This window comes from Ursus arctos, unplaced genomic scaffold, assembly GCF_023065955.2.
Source record: "Ursus arctos isolate Adak ecotype North America unplaced genomic scaffold, UrsArc2.0 scaffold_7, whole genome shotgun sequence".
Lineage (NCBI taxonomy): Eukaryota > Metazoa > Chordata > Mammalia > Carnivora > Ursidae > Ursus > Ursus arctos.
This window is the reverse complement of record NW_026623089.1, coordinates 24812824-24835817: the sequence shown is the minus strand read 5'-3', so window position 1 is coordinate 24835817 and position 22994 is coordinate 24812824. Positions and strand designations below refer to the sequence as shown.

The 22994-nt window shown below is 39.7% G+C and overlaps 2 protein-coding genes and 1 long non-coding RNA gene across 4 annotated transcripts; 1 reads left to right on the top strand and 2 right to left on the bottom strand.

Moving 5' to 3' along the window:
• Window positions 1-2704: 2704 nt before the first annotated feature.
• LOC130543044 (uncharacterized) lies at window positions 2705-3010 on the bottom strand. Its single transcript, XR_008958065.1, has 2 exons — window positions 2960-3010; window positions 2705-2841 (listed from the first exon to the last, which is right to left on the bottom strand). It is a non-coding gene; the product is annotated as an uncharacterized LOC130543044 (long non-coding RNA).
• Window positions 3011-3155: 145 nt separating this feature from the next.
• On the top strand, window positions 3156-16883 carry TAF5 (TATA-box binding protein associated factor 5). The gene is made up of 11 exons (XM_026494029.4): window positions 3156-3735; window positions 5717-5954; window positions 9281-9596; window positions 10326-10489; window positions 10595-10730; window positions 11354-11474; window positions 12216-12345; window positions 14160-14324; window positions 14984-15161; window positions 15347-15524; window positions 15825-16883. Exons 1-11 carry the CDS (start codon window positions 3174-3176, stop codon window positions 16040-16042), a joined length of 2406 nt encoding a protein of 801 aa, XP_026349814.3. The 5' UTR covers window positions 3156-3173; the 3' UTR covers window positions 16043-16883.
• ATP5MK (ATP synthase membrane subunit k) lies at window positions 16879-22928 on the bottom strand. 2 transcript variants are annotated; one of them, XM_026494033.4, is made up of 4 exons: window positions 22803-22928; window positions 18720-18815; window positions 18539-18631; window positions 16879-16982 (listed from the first exon to the last, which is right to left on the bottom strand). In XM_026494033.4, exons 2-3 carry the CDS (start codon window positions 18804-18806, stop codon window positions 18542-18544), a joined length of 177 nt encoding a protein of 58 aa, XP_026349818.1. In that variant the 5' UTR covers window positions 18807-18815; window positions 22803-22928; the 3' UTR covers window positions 16879-16982; window positions 18539-18541. The 2 variants fall into 2 exon arrangements, with proteins under 2 accessions (XP_026349818.1, XP_057164743.1); XM_057308760.1 differs by lacking the exon at window positions 22803-22928 and adding an exon at window positions 22136-22327.
• Between the last annotated feature and the right edge of the window lie 66 nt (window positions 22929-22994).

Here is a 22994-nt window from a genome sequence, read left to right as displayed (position 1 = left end):
CAGTTGGGTTTATCCTCAAGCTGAATATGCATGATCTAAGCCTAATCAATGTTACACAGGTTTTAAGAACTGAGATACAAGGTATGCCACTGCCCAGAAATCTCCTTAATTTGATAAAGGGCATTTATAAAAATCCCAAGCCTCTCCCCTGGGTATACATATTAGCCAAGGAGCTGATACCTTCAGTGAAATAGAAATTCATAGAGAAAAGTAACGAGATATAGGAGGGATAACAGATTAAAAGCAGCATCAGATGAAAAGATAATTTAAATAAATACACATCCCCAAAAAGAAAAGAGTTCATATTGATTATATCATGGGTTCTTGATTTGGGCACTGTTGACATTTTGGGCCAGATAGTTCTTGTGGTGGAATGGGGTTGTCCTGTGCATTGTGGGAAGTTTAGTAGCATTCCTGGCTTCTACCAGTTAGATGTCAGAAGCACCACCCTGAGATGTAACAACCAAAAGTGTCTCCAGATATTGCCAGATGTCCCCAGAGGGGGACAAAATCTCCCAACTGGGTTAAAGCGGGATAATCAATCATGAAGAACCAATTCAAAATACTATGGAAAATATAATGGTTGAAGTAAATGACTTAATAACGGGTTATGTAGCAATATGGATCCAGGCTGAGAATGAATGATTTCACTGAAAAATCAGGTAGAGGAACCCTTCTAGAAGGTTTTAGGATGGGGTAAACATGAAAATATGAAAGCAGACCTAGAACACAGAAGTGTAAGTATCAATATCTGTGTTATAAGAATACAAAAAGAGGGGTGCCTGGGTGGCTCAGTCTGTTAAGCATCTGCCTTCAGCTCAGGTCATGATCCCAGGGTCCTGGGATTGAGTCCCGCATTGGACTCCCTGCTCGGCGGAGAGTCTGCTTCTCCCTCTCCCTCTCTCCATCCCCGTGCTTGTGCGCACTCTCTCTCTCTCAATGAATAAATAAAAATCTTAAAAAAAAAAAACCCAAGAATATAAGAAGGGGAAAAATAGAAGGGAGAAAATATTTGTAGATATAATGCTTCTAAATTCCCAGAATTAAAAAAAAAACAACAACTCAGATTGAATGGGTGCATAAAGGGCCAATCAGGATAGACACGAAAAATCTAATCCTAGATACATTAAAGTAAAATGAAAGGACATTGAAAAGAAAGAGAAACATCCAGAGAGAAAGAGCAGCTCTCCTGTAAAGGAAAATGATACAGATTGATACTAGACTCCTTGGAACATCCTAAGAAGAGAGCAGAAAGAAAATGGGAGTAGGGATTAGAAAAGAAGGGGACAAGAGAAACAACAATTAAAAGCGGGCCTTGCAGTTATTCAGTATACTCATCTCTACTGTGGTATAACAGGAAAACAATTGCACTTGGAATAAGTAACCTTGTCTGACGTACCAACCCAGACTTTTTGTAACTTAAGAAACAAAGGAAGGTGAAAGAGGGAAAGGGGGTGGCTGTTCTTTTGTGAGTCCCAGTATCTGGGCTTCAGGTGTAGAGGCGGATCCAGTTCCCAGGATCTGATTCTTAAGAATAATATGTGCATCAGAATGTTAATTTGCTATTTGTAAGGGCATAAAACAACTTTCCAGGGAATAAGAAACATGCCTAAGCTTGTTATTCCTGGCATCTCTCATCTAAGTGCTCAATATTTACCAATTATCAATTTATTTAGTAAATACTGAATCAGAAAAATTAGTTCAATGATCCTAAGGAAAAGGACAAATTCTCCCCACCTCATAAGCGTGCACATGAGATTCAGGTTCTCTATTGATCAGTGTTGGGTAAATGCTAAAAATGCTAAGCAAGTCTTCTTCAAACAAACAAACAAACAAAGGCACCTGGATGGCTTAGTTGATGGAGCGTGCAACTCTTGATCTTGGGGTTGTGAGTTCAAGCCCCACACTGGGTGTAGAGATTACTTAAAAAAATAAAATCTTAAAAAAAAAATGCTAACCAATTCTTAGTCACCTTCCACTCCCCCCCACTTCCACTATGTTCCATTATCTTATTTTAGATATCCAGTTAGATTAGCTTCATATTCCAGTCTTGAGATCACCTTGAACATTGTAACTGGATTTTATCAAACATTTACAGAACAGCTTTTATGGCAAAGGAAAAATAACCAACAGCTATTTATTATGTGTTAGGTATCATATATACACTATCTCATTTAATCCTTACACAACTCTGTGAGGTAGGTACTATTATCATCTCTATTTTAGAAATTGGGCAACTTGAGTTAAGTAAAGTGATCCAGGTCATTCAGCTACTACACAGGGTTGAAAGAAACTAGAAGGACTTAAAAACCATCCACAGGAATAACTATGCTAGATCTTCCCAACTCCCCAGACTCACTTTTCTTGTTTGCACCTATCCCCAGAATTTTGAGATTCAAATGAAATAAAATATGCAGCAGAGTTTTATAACCAATGAAACGTATTCCAAAATGGCACATACTATTTTTAAAAATATACAATTAATACGCAGTTTATCTGTAATAAAGGATAACATAGCACGAATACAGAATGTACGCATTTCACAATGGCAAAATTTAGGTACTTAAAAACTTTTTATTGAATTATACATGCTGTAAAATTCACAAAACTTAAGCGTGTAGCTTGATTTTTATGAAGGTAAAAACTGCAAAAAAAAAAAAAAAAAAAAAAGTCACCACCACCCAGATCAAAATATAAAACATTACCAGTATCTCAGAAGCCTCCTTCTGGCTATGGGATATGCTTTTGAGTTAGAGACCTGGATTCGAATTTTTCACTTTCACTTTCTTCTTGCGTGATTTTGGCAAGTTGTTTAACCTCTTTAGGTCTCGGTTGAGCCACCTGTAAAGACAGGATAATACTGTTTTATAAGATTGTTGAATTAAAGGAGGTCATAAAATGTAGAATGTCCCTCACAGTGCCCCAAAATAGCGAGTCTTCAATAAACGGTAATTATTACAGTCAAATGTTACAGGCGGTCGCCACCTCCCACTTCCTGCCTTTCCGTCACTCACTTTTGAAAGTTGCTCTTGCTCCTATTCTTTTTCTCCTTCTCTCTCGCCCCTCCTACTGCCGTATATTACCTTCCCAAGCTGTCGTAAAAGGCTCCTCCCCGCCCTCCATGTGGCGAAAACGCAATCACGCTTGACGGCGCGAGGTGGCTCAGCCGCAAGATGGCGGCGCTGGCGGAGGAGCAGACGGAGGTGGCGGTCAAGTTAGAGCCGGAGGTACCGCCGACGCTGCTACCTCCGCAGGCGGGGGACGGCGCTGGCGAGGGTGGCGGCGGCACTACCAACAACGGCCCCAACGGCGGCGGCGGGAACGTTGCGGCGGCGGCGTCGTCGGCCGGCGGGGATGGTGGGACCCCCAAACCCTCGGTGGCTGTCTCCGCCGTTGCTCCGGCGGGGGCGGCCCCGGTGCCCGCCGCTGCTGCGGAGGCCGGCGCTCCCCACGACCGACAGACTCTGCTGGCCGTGCTGCAGTTCCTGCGGCAGAGCAACCTCCGCGAGGCCGAAGAGGCGCTGCGCCGTGAGGCCCGGCTGTTGGAGGAGGCAGTGGCGGGCACCGGAGCCCCGGGAGAGGCGGACGGCGCCGGTACAGAGGCGGCTAGCGCGCTTCTCAGCCGGGTCACAGCCTCGGCCCCCGGCCCCGCGGCCCCTGACCCTCCGGGCACCGGCGCTTCGGGGGCCGCCGCCGTCTCGGGCTTAGCGACAGGTCCTGCGGCTCCGGGGAAAGGTGAGCCGCGGAGTCCCGGGGAGGCAGGGCACGAAAGGGAGCAAGCCGGGAAGGCAGAGGCTGGCAGGCCTGCACCTCTGCGGGCTTGTTTTGAATTTCCTGGGCCCGCCTCTAGGGCCACATGCCCGCCCCTTTCTCTAGTGCGCCGGCTGCGCAGTCAAACCCTCTTCCAAGCTGTCAGTTCCAGTGAGAGGCTGAGGAGAGCTGTTGAGCAGAGGGATGTCTGGAGAGGGTGGGCTCGGAGAGGCGGGGACCTTCAGCCTTTTGGTCCCTTTCTTCTTTTTTGGGTTCTTGAGCCTTGGCAGGTCTGCATTAACACTAACAATATTTATACAGTTCTGTTAAAAATACATTTCCTAATTCTCACAATTCCACTGTGAGCTAGACATTACCTCTATTTTAGAGATGAGAAAACGGACTCGGAAAGGTCAAGGGACTTGCTTCGGACCAAACAGCCAGAGAGTGATGGAACATAGTGTAGCCAGTATTTCGCAAAATATAGGTTACCTATCGGTAGTGTTAAACCTTTTGGGGAATGCAGATTTCTGGGCGTCACTTTAGACTTAGAGAATCAGATCATGTAGAGGTGGAGTCTAGGAATCTCCATTTTTGAATATAGGCTTCCAAGGGGTATTGATGTATGGCAAAGGTTGAGAATCATTTCATTTAGGAGTAGGCTTTGGACAGACCTGGGTTCAGACTCTGCGTCTGTTGCTTTTACTTTTGTGATGCTGATTCTTTCTGAGGTTAAGGGCCCCCCCCCTTAAATAGGTTATTGTGAGGCTCATATATCATATATATAAAATGGCAGGTACTGATAAGTTTATGCCTAGCATCTAACACTTAACACTTGAGACCTCCCTCCCCAGCCTTTTCCTAGCAACTGTAGTTGCAAAGTCCATGCAGTAAAATTCATAAACAATATGAGGTCTCAAAGGTGTTCCTGAGCTGATAATAAACGTTTATTGAATTAAGTTATCTAGTGCAGAGCCTCTAGCCAAATTAATCTGTATTTATGAGACCTAATCTTTGCAGCATTGCCAGAAGTGAAGTATCAGTATGTAGCATTATATCCCATAAATAGAAATGTGCAAAAATGTAATTGAGAGGAATCTTTTCTGAATGCTGAACTTTGTGAATGAACTATAAGATGGATGAATTATGTTGGTTATTTTTCTGTAATCTCTCATCTCTTCAGAAACTTGACCTATTGTAATTCAGAAACCAGTAAGAAGGAAAAGAGGCCATCAGAGTAACCAAAAGAACTTGAAACATTTGTGCAGTGAAGAGCATAGCAGTTATAATTGCGACTTAAAATTTTCCAACAATCAAACTCTGATTAGACAGACAGGTGTATCATTGTTTCGTATTGCTGTATTACAAATAAATGCTCATGTTTTCTGCCTTGGAATGATATTTATGAAAATTATTTTAAGCATATAAATTGAGTTATCTTTTGGAAACAAATAAGGATTGTCCTTCCCACCCTTGAAATGCTTGCATTTTATAAGGAGTGATAGATGTACACATATCCTACAGGATAGGATGTGTTGCAGGAAAGTTACAAAATACTTAGGTAGCTCAGAGAGCTGGGAATGTTACTTCAGGGCATGTCCTGGTGGTGGTGGGTGCCATTTACACTGAGCCTTGAGAGAAGATTGATGTAGTTGTTTGATTTGCACATATCGTGTTTTATGAAATTTGTCTTTGAGGTAGCTGCAGGAAAAATAGTGAACCTTTTTGTTACTGACCTGAAAATTTTATTTTAAGGTACGGGCAAGCTGAAGGAGTTTTGGATAGGTGACTGAAACAAAGTGAAAATCCCATTGAATGATTGTATGACTGTTTTGGGGAAGAGACTTTGAGAGGAGAGGGACAAACATCAGAGAAACAGTTTACCTCTGGACCTTAGCAAAACAACCTGAGTCGCTTGGTATGTATCAGGTCATTTTTTGAAAGTTGTTCTTCATTTTTTAAACAGTTGGAAGTGTAGCTGTAGAAGACCAGCCGGATGTCAGTGCTGTGCTGTCAGCCTACAACCAACAAGGAGACCCCACAATGTATGAAGAATACTATAGTGGACTGAAACACTTCATTGAATGTTCCTTGGACTGCCATCGGGCAGAGTTATCCCAACTCTTTTATCCTCTGTTTGTACACATGTACTTGGAACTAGTCTACAATCAACATGAGAATGAAGCAAAATCATTTTTTGAGAAGTATGTGAATTTTATATATATTATATATATATAGCACATATATATAATGTATATACCCATCTGTAACCACATAAATGTAAGATTGTAACTCAGAAAGTATTTCATGAAGGAGAGGTACCTGATGCTAGGAGAACCTAAAAAGAGGGAGTTTGATCTAGTTGGAGAAGTCAGGGAAGGTTCCCGGAGGAAGTGATGCTTGAGGTAAGATCTGAAGATTGGGTAGGAGGTAATCAAATGAAGAGAAGAGGAAAAAGCATGTGTGACGCCTCTGGTGGGAGGGATTGTGCTAGGTACAGAGATGAAAGAAGGCCAGTGTGGCTGGAGCAGAGTGTGGGGTCAAAGCTGGCCTGGAGCTGGCAGGTTCTTGGGCCATGTTGAGGGTCTTTGTTTATCCTGAGAGCAGTAGTGTGTTGTATTGGGTAGTATTAGATTTGGCTGAGATTCACTGAAAACTCCAACAATAATGGCATAAATAAAAGTTTAATTTTTGTTTTTATCCTAAGAGCAATAGGGAGTTGTGTTAGGATTAGATTAGACTGAGAGTGACTGAAAACCCAAACAGTAGAGGCTTAAATATGATAAAAGTTTATTTCTCTCTCATAAAGGTTAGGCAGTCCAGGACTAGTATGGAGTCTGTGATTACCAGGGACCTAGACTCTCTCCATCTTGATGCTCTTCCATCCTTGTCATGCAGCTTCCTCTGGTGGCACAAGATGACTCTTTGGCTCTGAGCAATCACATCAGTGTTAGAGTCAGCTGGGAGGGCACACATCCTTCCTCAAAGTTGCACACACCTCTTCCTTTTTTTTATGTTGTTAGGCAACGGCTACAATTACCTACAGGGGAGGTAGGAAGTGTGGCCTTTGCCTAGGTGTTTATGTGCTCAGTTAATATTCAGGTATTCTGTTGTGGAAGAAGAAAGAAAAAAATGGATGTTTGGGGACAGTGGGGTGTCTGCTACAGAAGTCATTGAAGAATTATGTCATTATTAGATTTGCATTTATTTTATTTTATTTTTTTAAAATCTCTTCACCCAGCGTGGGGCTGGAACTCACAACCCTAAGATCAAGAGTTGTATGCTCTACCATCTGAGGAGCCAGGCACCCCAATTTGCATTTTGAAAGGACCTTTATGCAGTCGGGAAAATAGATGGTGTCGGGGGGAAACAGAGTGACTTTAGAGTGACTGGTTTGGGAGGTTATGGTAGTGGTTCCTCAGCTGGGGATAATATTACTCCTGCTTCCTCTGGGCCATTTGAAAATGTGTAGAGGTGTTTTGGTTGTCATAATGACTAGGGTGGGGAAGAGGAGGTGGCTTAGGGATGCCAAATGTTCTAATATGTGCCGGTAGTCTCACTTAGCAAAGAATTGTTCTGCCCCAAAGTGTTCTGTTGAGGAACACTGGACTAGGGTGCAGTAGTGTTCGTGAAGGTAAGTAGACATATTGGTGAGGCAGTTGGTGATGGATTGGATGTGGAGGTGAAGGAGATGAAGGTATTATTGGTAACCCTTAGGTTTCTGGCTCCCCCATCTGGATGGGGGAGTGCCCTTCACTAAGATAGAAAACCCTGGAAGAGGACCTGGTTTGTCAGGTTGTGGAGTAATCCTGACTTCAGATTTGAATATGCCTTTGACTCATTTAAGAGATACCAAGTTGATAGGTGAATGATGTATAAGGCTCTGGAGCTCCAAAGAGATGTAGGGACTGGAGCCGTAAATTGGAGTTGTGTGTAGTATTGATGGATATGGATGAGATTGTCTGGGGTGGGGGTGGGGGTGGGGGTTATGAAATAAGTCAATGAGAGGGCTAGACCTGGGTCTTGAGGAACTCCAATATTTGGAGTAGAAGAGATAGAAAAAGAGTAGAAGAGATGGCCAAGTAGAAGAGGTATGCAAGGAGAGGTCAGAGAAGTAGGAAGAAAACCAGGAAGGTATTGAGTTATAGAAGCCAAAGAAAGGAGTGGTTAAAAAGAAAGCAGTACTTAACAGTTTGAATGAGAACCTTTTAGTACAAGCAATAGACCCCAAAGCCAGCATTTGTCAGATAACACACTAGTGGTAATACAGGAATAATAGAACTTGGGACACTTAGCTTCTATGCCATTATGTCCATTCATTATTGTATGATGCCTAATAGAAGGTTTATAAAGCAAATGTTCTGTAGCTCAGCATTTTTGAAAAAATTAGCAAAGGCTGATGACAGAGCTTCTACTCTAACCTAATTTTTCTTCCAGTATTGTCATCAAAAAAACCTCTTTCTCTCCCAGTCTCATGAGATAGCCATCTCCTCACATAGGAAGCTAGAATATCCTGGGGGACTCTGTTATGGACAATCTTGTTATGGACAATCTCAGCCCTTGCCCAGACACCATGCTCAGATGAGGTTATGGGCAGTGACTGATCTGAACACCAAGAGGCTGAGATTTCTAATTTTATTGAAATCTTGGACAGAAACCCTTAGTTCATGTCTTGATGAATCATAAAAGGGTAACATGGGTAAAAGTTTAGGCATCTATTGGCTGTGTATCAGAGCTAGAGCCCTAATATCTTATGTTTAGTCATTGTTTTCTAAATGTTTTTGCATTGTTTGCTGCTCTTAGTGAGTGCCAAATATGTGATCTTTAATTTTACTTTATCAGGAAAATTAAGATTTATAGAAACAAAAGTACATGTAAATTTACAAATTGTCACCAAGGCTGAAAGCTTTACTTAATTACCTTTGGTAATGGTGAGTAAATGGAAGTGTTCATTCTTTGGTATAAATATTTGTTTGTCCTTTAGTCATATTATCATACTGATGTTTAATAAATGTCTGGTATTAAGAGTATAAGAAGTCATTGAAAATGGGGGGTTTTATGAGAATGCCATGTATTGATTATTGTTAAGAGGCTGGGTGATAGGGTCATTGAGTTAATTATACTAGTTTCTACTTTTGTATATGTTTGAAACTTTCCATAATAAAAAGTTTTTAAAAGTGGGTTTTGAGAGAACATAAAATTCAGTAAAGCAGAAATTCTAATTCAAATGTCTACCAGTGGTGGATATCTTTCATTCACTTATGGTATTTACTTCAAATTCTCTTAAATGTTAATGATACATTTCATTAGGGAATTAAATTTTTAAATTTCAGGATGAATTCAGAAACTGAATTGTAATCATTTTGAAATGATTTACTTCTGAAATGAGTTACTTCTGATCCTGTAGCTTAGTCTAGGATTATTCAGACTGCTACGTTGAAAATATTCTGGGATGTTTATAAATATATGGGGGAGAGCAGATCCCTTAATGATTACATTGAAAAATGACTTTTTAAAATCACTGAAACAGGTTCCATGGAGATCAGGAATGTTATTACCAGGATGACCTACGAGTATTATCTAGTCTTACCAAAAAGGAACACATGAAAGGGAATGAGACCATGTTGGATTTTCGAACAAGTAAATTTGTTCTGCGTATTTCCCGTGACTCGTACCAACTCTTGAAGAGGCATCTTCAGGAGAAACAGAACAATCAGATATGGAACATAGTTCAGGAGCACCTCTACATTGACATCTTTGATGGGATGCCGCGTAGTAAGCAACAGATAGATGCGATGGTGGGAAGTTTGGCAGGAGAGGCTAAACGAGAGGCAAACAAATCAAAGGTATGGGAATAAACCTAAGAACTATATAATGCAGATTATGAAAAACTGTAGCATTTCCATCTACATAATTTACACATTTTTCTTATAGCTAGTTTGGGAATAACTGTACCCTGTATACTAAGTTTCATGTTCTAAGGATGATGTGTAAATTAGTGAGAATTTGGGAATGGTTGCATTTAACAGAACCCTGACTACAGTGGCTGAAACAAATAAGGGATTTTGCATACATATGATGAATTGCAGAGGAAAGCCCTCTTGCTCTGGCATAAGAGCTCCACAATGCCATCAAGGAGCCTGGCTCCTTCTAGTTTCTCCTCCATCATCTACAGAATGTGGCTTTCTTCCTTGTGCTCATAGGCAGAAGGGGGAGGACAAAAGGCATATGCCTGCTAAATCTCTCTATCAGGAAAACAGTATTTTTTCCCTAAAACCCTACCCAGTATATTTGTGGGTACATCTGCTGGCCAGAATGGCATTATATGGCTATTCCTAGCTGCAAGGGAGTCTGGGAACAGAAGTGATTTAACTGAGCGTATTGCTGCTCCAACAAAATCAGGGTTCTGTTAGTAAGGAAGAAGGGGAGATTGGCTATCGGGTAGACAAGTACAGAATCTGCTTCCCGCTATAAATTACTGTATTGTAATTGTGATTCATCCTATCAAGATATGAAAATGATGTATCGATGAATGAAATATTAATTTTGAAAATGTTGGCTCTTTTGACTTGTAGGTATTTTTTGGTTTATTAAAAGAGCCAGAAATTGAGGTGCCTTTGGATGATGAAGATGAAGAAGGAGAAAATGAAGAAGGAAAACCTAAAAAGAAGAAGCCTAAAAAAGATAGCATTGGATCCAAAAGCAAAAAGCAAGATCCCAATGCTCCACCTCAAAACAGGTGAGGAAAAAATAGAGGAACATGTGTGGAGGTTTAAGATGAACTGTTATTATAGAGAATTCAGTTTTTTAATAGAGTGATTTTCAGTCTGTTTTTCTTTCACAGAATCCCTCTTCCAGAGTTGAAAGATTCAGATAAGTTGGATAAGATAATGAATATGAAAGAAACCACCAAACGAGTACGCCTTGGGCCAGACTGTTTACCCTCCATTTGTTTCTATACATTCCTCAATGCTTACCAGGTTGGTAAGATAATTGTGCAATTTCTGCCTGGAGAGTCTTGTAAAATGGTGACTTACCACTAAAAGAAATTTAGATGTGTTAACTGAGATGGAGTTCTCTTTTTTTAAACTCTTGATGTAAATATAGCTTAAAGACAGAAGTTAGGAAAGGATAATTGGACACTGCTTGGAATAGATAGAAGGCAATGTTGAAAAGACCTTTAGCAACTTGCAGGTGCCTGAATGTTGCTTATGTGTGTCCTTTGTTTTACTGATCAGAATTCTGCTAGCCTTTGAGGAGGAGGAAACTGTAGTTTATCTCTATTGAACTTGGCTTAAGTATTTATATAAACTTAATACTTTTTATTAAGGATTCTGTATGTCTTTATGGATTGTAATAAGCTGCTGAGGATATATTTACTAAAGTACAAAAATGATTAACATTTTCTTCATATCATGTGCTTTAAATTTGGAGGGCAAAAGGGGTGAATGGTGACATGTTCTCAAATACTTTCCAACAGTGGGTTTCATAGGAGAATGAAATCTTTCCTATGAGAAAAAGTTATCCTTATGTAGTTTCTAAGATGTAATTTTTTCCCCAAGACCATATTGTACAGTACAAAGTTTTTATTTTTTATTGGCAGGGCCTTACTGCAGTGGATGTCACTGATGATTCTAGTTTGATTGCTGGAGGTTTTGCAGATTCAACTGTTAGAGTGTGGTCTGTGACACCCAAGAAGCTTCGTAGTGTTAAACAAGCAGCAGGTAACTGAAATGACCTGTGAGGGTGTGAGCTTGCCCTTAGTTTACACCAATCTGGGTTCCATGGAGTATACATAAGAGTTTGTGATCTCAGCAGAATTTCACTTGATTTTACTTAACTCAAAATGATGACATTCCCAAGTGAAAAGTGCATTGGAATGGCAATCAGGAGCCTGGGGTGCTAGACTGGTTTAACTTTTCTGGGCCTAAGTTTTCTCATCCGTAGAATGAGGAGATTGGGCTAGAAAACTCCATAAGGTTAAACATGTAATTTTATGACCGTTTGCCTGTGAATTTAAAAAATGCCTTTAAAGTAAATAGTGGGAGAATACTTTGTTTTAGCTCTAAAAATAGCTTAAAAAGAGCTAGTTTTAGGATTTCACTTCAAAGAAAGTTTCTTGCTAAATGTATTTATTAAACAAGGTAATATATTTTCAAAAAAAATTTAAATATTTCCATAGTTTTCATTTGTGTCAAACATTATGATATAGTGGGTTACTTTGAGCTTTAATTGTAGTTCCGACACTGAGCAGCTGTGTGCACTCTGGCAAATTGTTAACTATCCTGAACCTCAGTTTCCTATTCCATACACAGCATCAACACTGTGGGTGGTATGTGGGAGGACTGTTCAAATGTTAGTTGTTCTCTTGAACCATGATGTGATTGCCTTGAAATATTCTAATGAATGTACTTTTTAAAAAATGAATGTATTTTTAAAAAATCAATATTTTTTGACCATTTTAGATCTTAGCCTCATAGACAAAGAATCAGATGATGTCTTAGAAAGAATAATGGATGAGAAAACAGCAAGCGAGTTGAAGATTTTGTATGGTCACAGCGGGCCTGTCTATGGAGCTAGCTTCAGTCCGGATAGGTAACATACAATGAAAAATTAAATACTTCTGCATTATATTGAGATTATATATAAGTTAACTGCTGGAAACATGTTGGGAAAAATTCTGTTAGAAAAATCTCATGGATGCCTCTTATGCACTATCTTTTAGAATCTTGCCATTTGCTAAATTCATCTTGGGGTACAGGAGTACAAGATAGCAACTTAATATATACCCACATTTATAGAATCAAGATGCACAGCTTCAGGGTTTGTTGGTTTTAAAAATTAGCTTTAGTTTTTGTGTAACCCTGATAGGGGCTGAATTGGTTCTTTGGGTTCCTGCCTTGGGTTTGTGGCTACTGCTATATTCCATCATCTCCAAATTCCGAACAGATTCCTGATATTAAAAGCATGTTAGCTATCAGTTGAAGATTTTGTATAATCAAAAGAACTAAGAGGATACTGAAAAGGGAATTTGAAACCCACAAATAGGTATTTGCTTATTTTTCATGATCTCTAACATTCTGTAGAAATGGGAGGGAATTTTATATTCATAATAACCATTTGTATCTTATTTGGGTAATAGCTTTCAGTCCATCAACATTTTCATCTTTATGAAGTCTTGAGAGTGAAACTTTGATAGGGTTTAGCCAGATGGTACATATTTACTTGAGGGAACCCTCAAATTTCAGTGAAAACCATGGTAGTTTAAGCGATTCAGCTTTTGTGTTTATCTGTGAGGAAGGTGAAGTATTACTTACATATCTTTAGTGTTTTTTTGTTTTTGTTTTTTTTGGTCAAAAAGACATTTCCTTTTAAATGCTTATGCAAGTGAGAGAGGAAAAGAACATTTCCATTTTAAAGTAAAAAACTGTTGAGTTTTGAGTGACGTATCAGATTTCTTAGCTTTCCTCAATTGACCTTTTTGGCCAACTTTTTGTTGGTACCCTTTGGTATAATTTTTTATAAGAAGTATGATTTTTCCAATGTACTTTATTTATTTTATTTTATTTTATTTTATTTTTTTATTTTTATTTTATTTTATTTTTTTTAAAGATTTATTTATTTATTTATTCAACAGAGATAGAGACAGCCAGCGAGAGAGGGAACACAAGCAGGGGGAGTGGGAGAGGAAGAAGCAGGCTCATAGCGGAGGAGCCTGATGTGGGGCTCGATCTCGTAACGCCGGGATCACGCCCTGAGCCGAAGGCAGACGCCCAACCGCTGTGCCACCCAGGCGCCCCTATTTTATTTTTTTAAAAAGATTTTATTTATTGATTTGACAGAGAGAGACAGCCAATGAGAGAGGGAACACAAGCAGGGGGAGTGGGAGAGGAAGAAGCAGGCTCCTAGCGGAGGAGCCTGATGTGGGGCTCCATCCCAGAACGCCGGAATCACACCCTGAGCCGAAGGCAGATGCTTAATAACTGCGCCACCCAGGCGCCCCTTTCCAATGTACTTTAAAAAATAATCTGACCTCAGGGCACCTGGATGGCTTAGTCGGTTTAGATCATGATCGTAGGGTCCTGGGATCGATCCCATATTGGGCTCCTTGCTCACTGGGGAGCCTGCCTCTCCCCCTGCTTGTGTGCTTCCTCTGTCAAGTAAATAGATAAAATCTTAAAAAAAAAAGAATCTAACCTCAGTAGGTGCTCAGTAGATGTAGAGTGTTAGAGCTAACATTAGTTTGGTTAGTACTTTTCAACTTTTGTTATCTACTGTGAGTTTCATGTATAAAGTAAAAGCTGTAGCATCTCAAGTTGGCTATATTTAACATACTCAAATGTACAGAGAAATTGGACAAGTAACTAAGTTATTCTGGGAATGAAATATATTACCTTCTCTTCTCTCAGGAACTACTTGCTTTCCTCTTCAGAAGATGGAACTGTTAGATTGTGGAGTCTTCAAACTTTTACTTGCTTGGTGGGATATAAAGGACACAACTACCCAGTATGGGACACACAGTTTTCTCCATATGGATATTATTTTGTGTCAGGGGGCCATGATCGAGTAGCTCGGTAAGAACATTGTGATCTTATGACTGGCAGAATGGTTTCTTTTTGGGGAATTACAAGCTCCAAACTCATTTTCACTTCTATTATTTGGGATCAACTTTTTGAGAATGTCGGCATTTATAGCTCCTTGTTTGAAAATGAATTTGGGGAGTATTACTATGTCTGCAGTTATGTCCATATCAAGAGTCCTTTTTTTCTCCTCAAGCTATTTAACATGCTTCCAGCCCCTCCCACCAGTTAGAGTTTCACTAACACTATGAGCACTGCTAGTGTGTTCTTGTGATCTCCTTCAAAGTTCAGGATGAGGTAACTAAGGTTAGAAACTAATTTTGGGGTGGCCAAAACTAGCGAAAAATACTTTTCTATGGGTTAGACTAGGAATTGGGGTAGAAAAGGGGGGTGCATACAGAGAACTAGAGAATTAAAAATTTTTTGTACTAGATCAACTTAGTTTTCCTTAAGAATGTTATTTCATCTCAATCATTCCGTTTTCCTTAAGAATGTTATTTCATCTCAATCATTCCATTTTCTTTCCCTCAGGTAGCCGGTGAAGGGGGTACCTATTTGGAGCTAATGTTTCATGTGGGTGTTTCTGTATTTATTTTAGAATTTTGGCAGTTAACTATTACCATTTTTTCCCCTTTCAATGCATTTTTTAAAAGGCTATGGGCTACAGACCACTATCAGCCTTTAAGAATATTTGCCGGGCATCTTGCTGATGTGAATTGTACCAGATTCCATCCGAATTCTAATTATGTTGCTACGGGCTCTGCAGACAGAACTGTGCGGCTCTGGGATGTCCTGAATGGGAACTGTGTAAGAATATTCACTGGACACAAGGTATTTTGTACCTTCATTATCATGGCACACAAGGTTGTTTTTGAGATAAAAATATTATAAAAATTAACCAGGAACACATTTTAAAGAAACTATTCATCCCACTAAGCTTTAAAATCCTAGCTTTCTTTTACTTTCTTAGGTATTTTTAACCCACTTTTGATTCTTTCCCTGGACTTCTTTTCTAGGGACCAATTCATTCCTTGACATTTTCTCCCAATGGGAGATTCCTGGCTACAGGAGCAACGGATGGCAGAGTACTCCTTTGGGATATTGGACATGGTTTGATGGTTGGAGAATTAAAAGGCCACACTGATACAGTCTGTTCACTTAGGTTCAGTAGAGATGGTGAAATTTTGGCATCAGGTAAATGACTAGAAATGGCTTTGTGATAAAGGGTAAATGGTGTTAAAATGAAACACTCAGTGTTGACTGTTGTTAGGTTTTGCTTCTCTTAGCCATGATTCCAGGGTATCCCCTGACATATATGTTGACTTCTCAGGTGAAACTGCTTGAAATGGTCCTTTAGAAGGAAGAGCTTATTCATCAAGTTTAGATTTTTTTTTTACCAGAAACATACAGTAAATATATGAAGTATACCTGACAAAATGTCAAAATCTAAATATGGTAGATGCTGCTAAATGGTTTCCTTTGACTTCCCCTTAGGTTCAATGGATAATACAGTCCGGTTGTGGGATGCTGTCAAAGCATTTGAGGATTTAGAGACCGATGACTTTACTACAGCCACTGGGCATATAAATTTACCTGAGAATTCACAGGAGTTATTGTTGGGAACATATATGACCAAATCAACGCCAGTTGTACACCTCCATTTTACTCGAAGAAACTTGGTTCTAGCTGCAGGAGCTTATAGTCCGCAATAAATCATCGGTATTAAAGACCTTTTGGAAGCTACTGTTTGAAAAAGGGAGACTAAAAGCAAATACCTCAGTGATTAATATTTAAGCTACAAAGAATGTTTTGTCTATATGGATCTGGAAGGATGCTGCTTGGAAAATCTGAACAGGACAGTTCCACGTTTCTATAGCAACCACATTTAACTAATTTCCGTTAGTTGAATAAGAGGTATTATGTTCGTGGAGGGGACATTTATGGTGCTTTGGATTGTGTGGAAACTATGCATTTTCTGTTCAAATGCTATTTTAATTTATTATGTTTAGAAAAGAAATCAATTGACTTCAATAATTCATCCTGCTTCAAGATTCAAATTGAGTAATATAATACCATCTTGAATTTTAGCTGAAGAATTCTATGAGCATGTATGTTTCTGCTGTAAAAATGTAGTTACTGTATGGCACTCAAGTACCATGTTAAATGATCCACTAACATTTTTGCTTGGCCCATGATTAGTGGAATGTATATTACTGGGTAGGGTGAACTACAATTTCTTTCTAAGAACTAGATGAAGTACAACCATCCACTGACATCTGATTTTGTACCTGTTGGATTCTGAGTGCACCCAAACACTCTATAAACCAGGTGAAGAAATTTAGCTTCCATGTTCTACTTCAGCTAAAATAGCTACATACAACCTAGTACACTTGAAGTCAGACAGACATTTCAGTTGCTTACCTCCAGTACTGAGCCTTGCTTTGGGAAACTAAAAAAGATTTAGACCAAGTCACTGCCAGTTTTTTGCCTTCGTTGCATTTTGTACAGTTTTTATATTTTTGATATCTTGTAAATAAAGACAACCAGCTTTTCCAGGTTCATAATTTATTGTACAAATTGAGTATCACATGATGAGTTGACATCAGCTTCTCCAGGCATGGGAACTTAACAGATGAGGTACAGGTTAAAATCCTATAAACAAAGCAAAAACAGTTTAGACACAATTGTGTTCAACTCTACTTTTAAGACATTCACTAATTACTAGTATAGGACTATCCACGAACCCCCTGAAATTGAATGCAAATTCATCAGATTCTCAGAGTCAGTAACGACCCCCAAATGAAGGTGTTTCTCAGATTAATAGAGTTTAACCTAACACTTCACCTTTAACAAAAGAGCTGCCAACAATTCAGTATAATCCTGAATGTATGCTACTGGAAAAGTCTAGTATACAAAGTAACATTTTTTTTTTTTTTAAAGATTTTATTTATTTATTTGACAGAGATAGAGACAGCCAGCAAGAGAGGGAACACAAGCAGGTGCAGTGGGAGAGGAAGAAGCAGGCTCATATCAGAGGAGCCTGATGTGGGGCTCGATCCCATAACGCCAGGATCACGCCCTGAGCCGAAGGCAGACGCTTAACCGCTGTGCCACCCAGGCACCCCCAAAGTAACATTTTAAACAGTAAACATAGCAGAGATAAAATTTCTCCATTTTTATAATGGGGATACTACCACTCTCCCCAAAGCTGGGAGGTACCTAATACAGGAAACTGGGCAAAAACTACCTGTTTGTCAGGAATAAGTCATGGACCACTGCATTCTGGGGTATGCAGGCTTAGTTAATAGTTTTGAGATTGGAAAAGCTTTTAAGAGCAGAGGAAAAATTTTCTGTGGAGAGCTACAGTAGATAAAGATCTGGGTTTTGGATTTTCTGCACATCATCTACTACCAAAACAAATATTTATTCACTTAAGCATGGGCAAATGGAGACTGTGGTGTGCCATGAGAAGAAAATGAAATCTATGCGAATTTAAGGAAAATATAAAATTGCATATATAAGAATTTGAAACTAGCAAAAAATAAGCTATATTTGCAATGTTTTTAAAAGTTTGGTTAATAATTATTACATAAAGGGCTTATGTAAGAGAAATAAGGTGTTCACAAAGAGAAAGACTCAGTTGTTAAGAGAAAAACATAAAGGGAATGTTAAGAAAAATACAAACGGTAAGCAAATGGAGAAAATGCATAACTTCATCAAAAAGAGACATTTTCACTCATCAAATGAGCAAAGATCAGAAACTGATTATTCAACATTGGCTAGGGCAAAAGAGACACCTTCTTAAAACTGGGTGCCCCATAACCCTTGGGGAAAGCACTTAAGCCTAAAACAATCATATAGACAACACATCATGCTCAAAGTGTTCAATGCAATGTTATTTATGTTTAAAAAATCCTAATAGGAAACATAAAAATCATATATCCATAAATACTCATACATTCAAATAATAGAGAAAATATTTGTTATAAGACAGTATTACAGACATGACTCATAGCCACTGGAAACCAAATAAAAAAATATAAAAAAAGAGCCATAACAAAATGTTAACAAAAATTGTCAGGGTAACGGGATATGAACAATATTTTCCTCTCATATGTAACTTTGCACAATGACAACTTACTTCTATAGTGAGGGAAAAAGCCCTAACAACAAAATGGCTGTTATAAACTTAAATGTCAATTCCTTACCGTTTATGTTGCTTTCACAGCTGGTGTTTTTTTAGACCTTAACTTGAAGTATAAGATCATCAAAGCAATGCCTCCATATGTGGCCAGTACACACTGAAAAAGAAAGGAGAAAGTAAACAAGAGCTTTTGCCACTTACATTATTCTAAAACGGAACTGCTTAAAGGTATCATTAATACTTACATTCCTTCTACCTGTGAGAGTATAAGAGTTGAAATATTTTTTTATACCCGTGAACTGGAATTGGGCATCAGTTTCTGGACCTGCCATGATTTCAATCTTTAAAAAAAAAAAAGAAAGCAACAATAAATTGGTTTGGATGCAATTTAAAAGAAAATTAAGTTTTGTTTTGTTTTTGTTTAAAATATTTTATTTTTTTAAGTAATCTCTACACCCAACATGGGGCTTGAACTCATAACCTGGAGATCAAGAGTCACATGCTCCACCAACTGAGCCAGCCAGACACCCCTTGTTTTGTGTTTTGTTTTTTTCCCCTAAGTTTAAAAACCTGAAAAATCATTGCACATAAGTATTATGTGTGTGTGTGTTTTTTTTTTTAACATCTTGCCCAAGAAAGAAGTAGCAGAGATGGTGGAAAAAGCCTTGTTGATAAGAGAAACTTTCAGAAGGAAGACTTTACCTTGGTCACTACTGTATAACATTCCAACATATACATCAAATCACTTAGCACAGTAAGAGAATACAGTAGTCTCTAAGCCCCCCTTTAATCCAATATTGCTTGATATTTTCGATCCTGGCTCTCGCTATAGCATGTTACACTGTGCATGGACTCTATCAGTTTTAAGAGCAGTTGAAAGTTGGTGCTGGTGATATATTTCAAACTTTCTAAGAAGGGTAACCACCAACTAAATAGCTCAACTTGCAACCCCTTTCACAATTTTTCTTATAAAATAACTTAGGACCTCCATGGAAGGAAGAGAAGATATCATTTACTAAATGGAGTTGATACATACTACCATTTAAAAATAATTAGCATTATTTTAACTAAAGGGATGCACATCAGAGTATAAGAACTGGAAGATTATTTCCACAATTTAAAGAATTACTAAGAGCATGCTGGTTCAAGTTCTTAAAGATGGAAAGCCTACCAAAAGCCACTATCAAAGTCTGTCAAGTAGTTACAGAGACAGGATATCCACTGTCTGGGCTGCAGTGTGCTCAGAACCTAACCCCCACCCACAGGATACATACTAGCTATTGGCGGTAGTGAGAAAGCTGGAATCCTCACAGCAAAATAGATAAAAGTTCTAAATATAAATAGTAAAACCAAGAATCCTGGAAGAAAACATGGACCAAAATGTTAATTACCTTAGGAAAGGGAAAATATAAAGGACAAAAACTAAAAGGGAAAACAAAAGTGACCAAAGGAATGTAAAATGAGACCCAAATAGTCAAACAGACTATCAGACTGGGAAAAATAAACACTAAGAATGTGGGGAAATAAGCATTTCCTCTGTTGCCTGAGTATAAACTGGTACAACTTTTCCTAAAGTGCAATTTTGCAATACCTATCAAATTATAAAATTACTATACTCTTTTATGTAGCTGGTTCATTTGTTCCCCAGGAATTTACCCTTATAGAGCTATCACAAACTGCAAACATGTTATATAGTTCAGGAATAGTGACTGAAATACTATTTATGAAATAAGAAACTGGAAAAACTAGAAGTCCATCTACATACAGGAGACTGATAAAATGATGGTTTCCATTTGAGGAAATACAACGTGCATAGATCCTTATGCAATGACATGGAAAAATGTCCCTATGTGGTGATAAACAGAAAAAAAAAATTCGATTTCTGGACCTTATATTACAGAGCACATAAATGGTTCTCAAAGTCTGGTTCCTTTTTTTTTTTTTTTAAAGACCTTATTTATTTATTTGACAGAGAGAGACAGCCAGCAAGAGAGGGAACACAAGCAGGGGGAGTGGGAGAGGAAGAGGCAGGCTCCCAGCGGAGGAGCCTGATGTGGGGCTCGATCCCAGAACGCCAGGATCACGCTCTGAGCCGAAGGCAGACACTTTAATGACTGAGCCACCCAGGCACCCCTCAAAGTCTGGTTCCTAGACCAGCAGCAACAGCATCACTGTAAACTTGTTGGAAATGCAAATTCTCAGGCCCAACCTCAGGCCTATTCAATCAAAAGCTCTGGGGCCCAGTAATCTGTTTTAATATGGCCTCTAGGCATTTCTGATGTAAGCTAAAGTTTGAAAGACACTGCAGTAAAAGAAAACCAAATTTTGTTAGTAATTATATAGAAAAGAACTCTGGGAAAATATGCAGCAAGCTTTCTGGAGTTATAAGTACCTATATTTTACACAGGCATAGATATGTTAAACTAAAAAATAACAAAGGCACATTGAAAAGTCACCATAACACCACTTGAAAATTCGTATGTATGACCGCCTATCTACCACGACCGACGCCACGCCGAGTCGATTGGCAACATAGACGAGCCGGTCGAGGTCCGGTCGAGATTGGTAGGCAGTGGCAGTGACTCAGCTGGCTCTTGATGAAATGGAAGAGGGAGAGATCTGTGAGGAAGTCGTTGCTATGGAAACTGGCACTCCCCTATTTACCATTCAAAGGCATTCACGTGCACAAAATTGGCAATGAAAATTTGGACAAATGACCTTAATTCTGAACAGTTTCAAGGTTCTTGGAACAATGAAGGAAATCCAAACTTCCTTGGGCCTCTTCAGGGCCGTGGCCTTTCCAGCCCAAGTAGGAAAATTTGCATTATCTTTATAATGTAGCTTTTATGTTAACAGTTTCATTTTACTAGACTTACTAAAGGCATACCTTCCCTACCATTCATCTTTATGATACACTTTTGGATTCTTACGGTATTAAGTGGGTTTCTAGGAGAAACCTTACATAAAACAGGAGCTTAACATAGTCAAATTATTAACTGATAACCCCACTACCTTGTATGTAACAAAAATTTTTAGGAGGATGTGGTGTCCATATGAAATAATATTAAAGTGCTTTAAATTTCTCTCTACACAATATGGGAGGAAGGCTGTGATATTCCACAGAGGGCTAATTCTGACTGCAGGGAAAGGCATGGTATAGGAACTGAAATTTAGTCTGGGTCTCCAAGACTCTTGTGAAGGTGAGATGGAGGCAGGAATGGGGAGTAAAATGTTGCTGGTTAAATAAACAATGGGAGAAAAGCCTACAAGTACTGGGGTCTGCACCCTTCAGCAAACTGCAGGTTACTTTTGGACAAAGATCAGAAACCCCTGTGCTAGAGCACCCTCCGTGGAATAACTCAAACTGAAATCTTATTCCCTTTTGAATCATAAAAAACTTAGAAAGCCATAACAAGGAAAAAATTACCTAACACTAGTAATTGCACTAATGGTTAAATGGTAGCCCGTGGGGAAGTCTAAGCACCGGGTCTTGCTCTTGTTTCTAATTAACCGGCCCACTGCTATTAAACATTAATGAAGCCTTCCACGTCTTTCTTCACCTATGAAATGGGCATTTCAGAAAAGGCCCAAAGTGACCAATTGTCCTCGCTACTTTCTCAGTTTCTTGAAACTGCTCTTTCCTGTCTGACTAGACATCTACCTGGAATGGTGAGATCGCGAGGTAAAAGGAGACAAAGTCGAGCGCTACGCGGGTACCAGAAGCAGCTTCTTGCACTTCAAGGAGTATACAGCTCTCTGTTCCGGCTATCTCTTAGGAAAGGCCTTCCCGCTGATCCGACACAGACTGAAAGCTAACCCGCTTACCGCGGGCCTGGCGAACTGCAGGAGCTGGGCCACCCACACTCTCGCTTTGACACAGGCTGCGGCGCAGCTAAAGGAGGCCTTGCTGGCCAGCTCCCTAAGCACAGCGCAGTGGAAATAAACTGCTGTGGGCATACAGAGGAAAAGAGGTTAATTTGGCGAGAAGCCCGAGTTCCATTCAATATTCTGTCGCTAGGTGACCTTGGGAGACTCCCTTCGCGGCGGGCCTCTTTTTTTCTCTATTGTAAAATACGATCTTAGGGCCTTTGGGAACTATGGGAGCCTCTGGGACCTCCTATCCGCCTCGCCCCGAGGCTTCCCAGCCCAGTCCAACCCCTCGCGCCCTGGCTCTCGTTATCTCTAATTCCTTTTCCATTCTTCACTGTCCTCGCACCCCAAAGCGAAGACCTAGCGGTGTTCCTGGACCAGGAACGGTGGGATTTTACTGCCAGCCCTGCAAAGCGGAGGCGCGAGGCCTGAACCCAGGTTCCCGTCCACACACCCACCTTGCAAAACGCACCAATTCCGCTGGTTGTGTCCTTCAACTTACGCAGCTATCCCGCAGCCGGCCGGAAGAAGCCACCTCCCCCGCACGCGCTCAAAGGGCCAGAGCCATTCAGCCTTCAGCGTCGATTGGCTACGGCTCGAAGTCCCGCCCTTCCGCTTCCTGTTTCTAAATCTCTTCCCCCCCCGCCCCC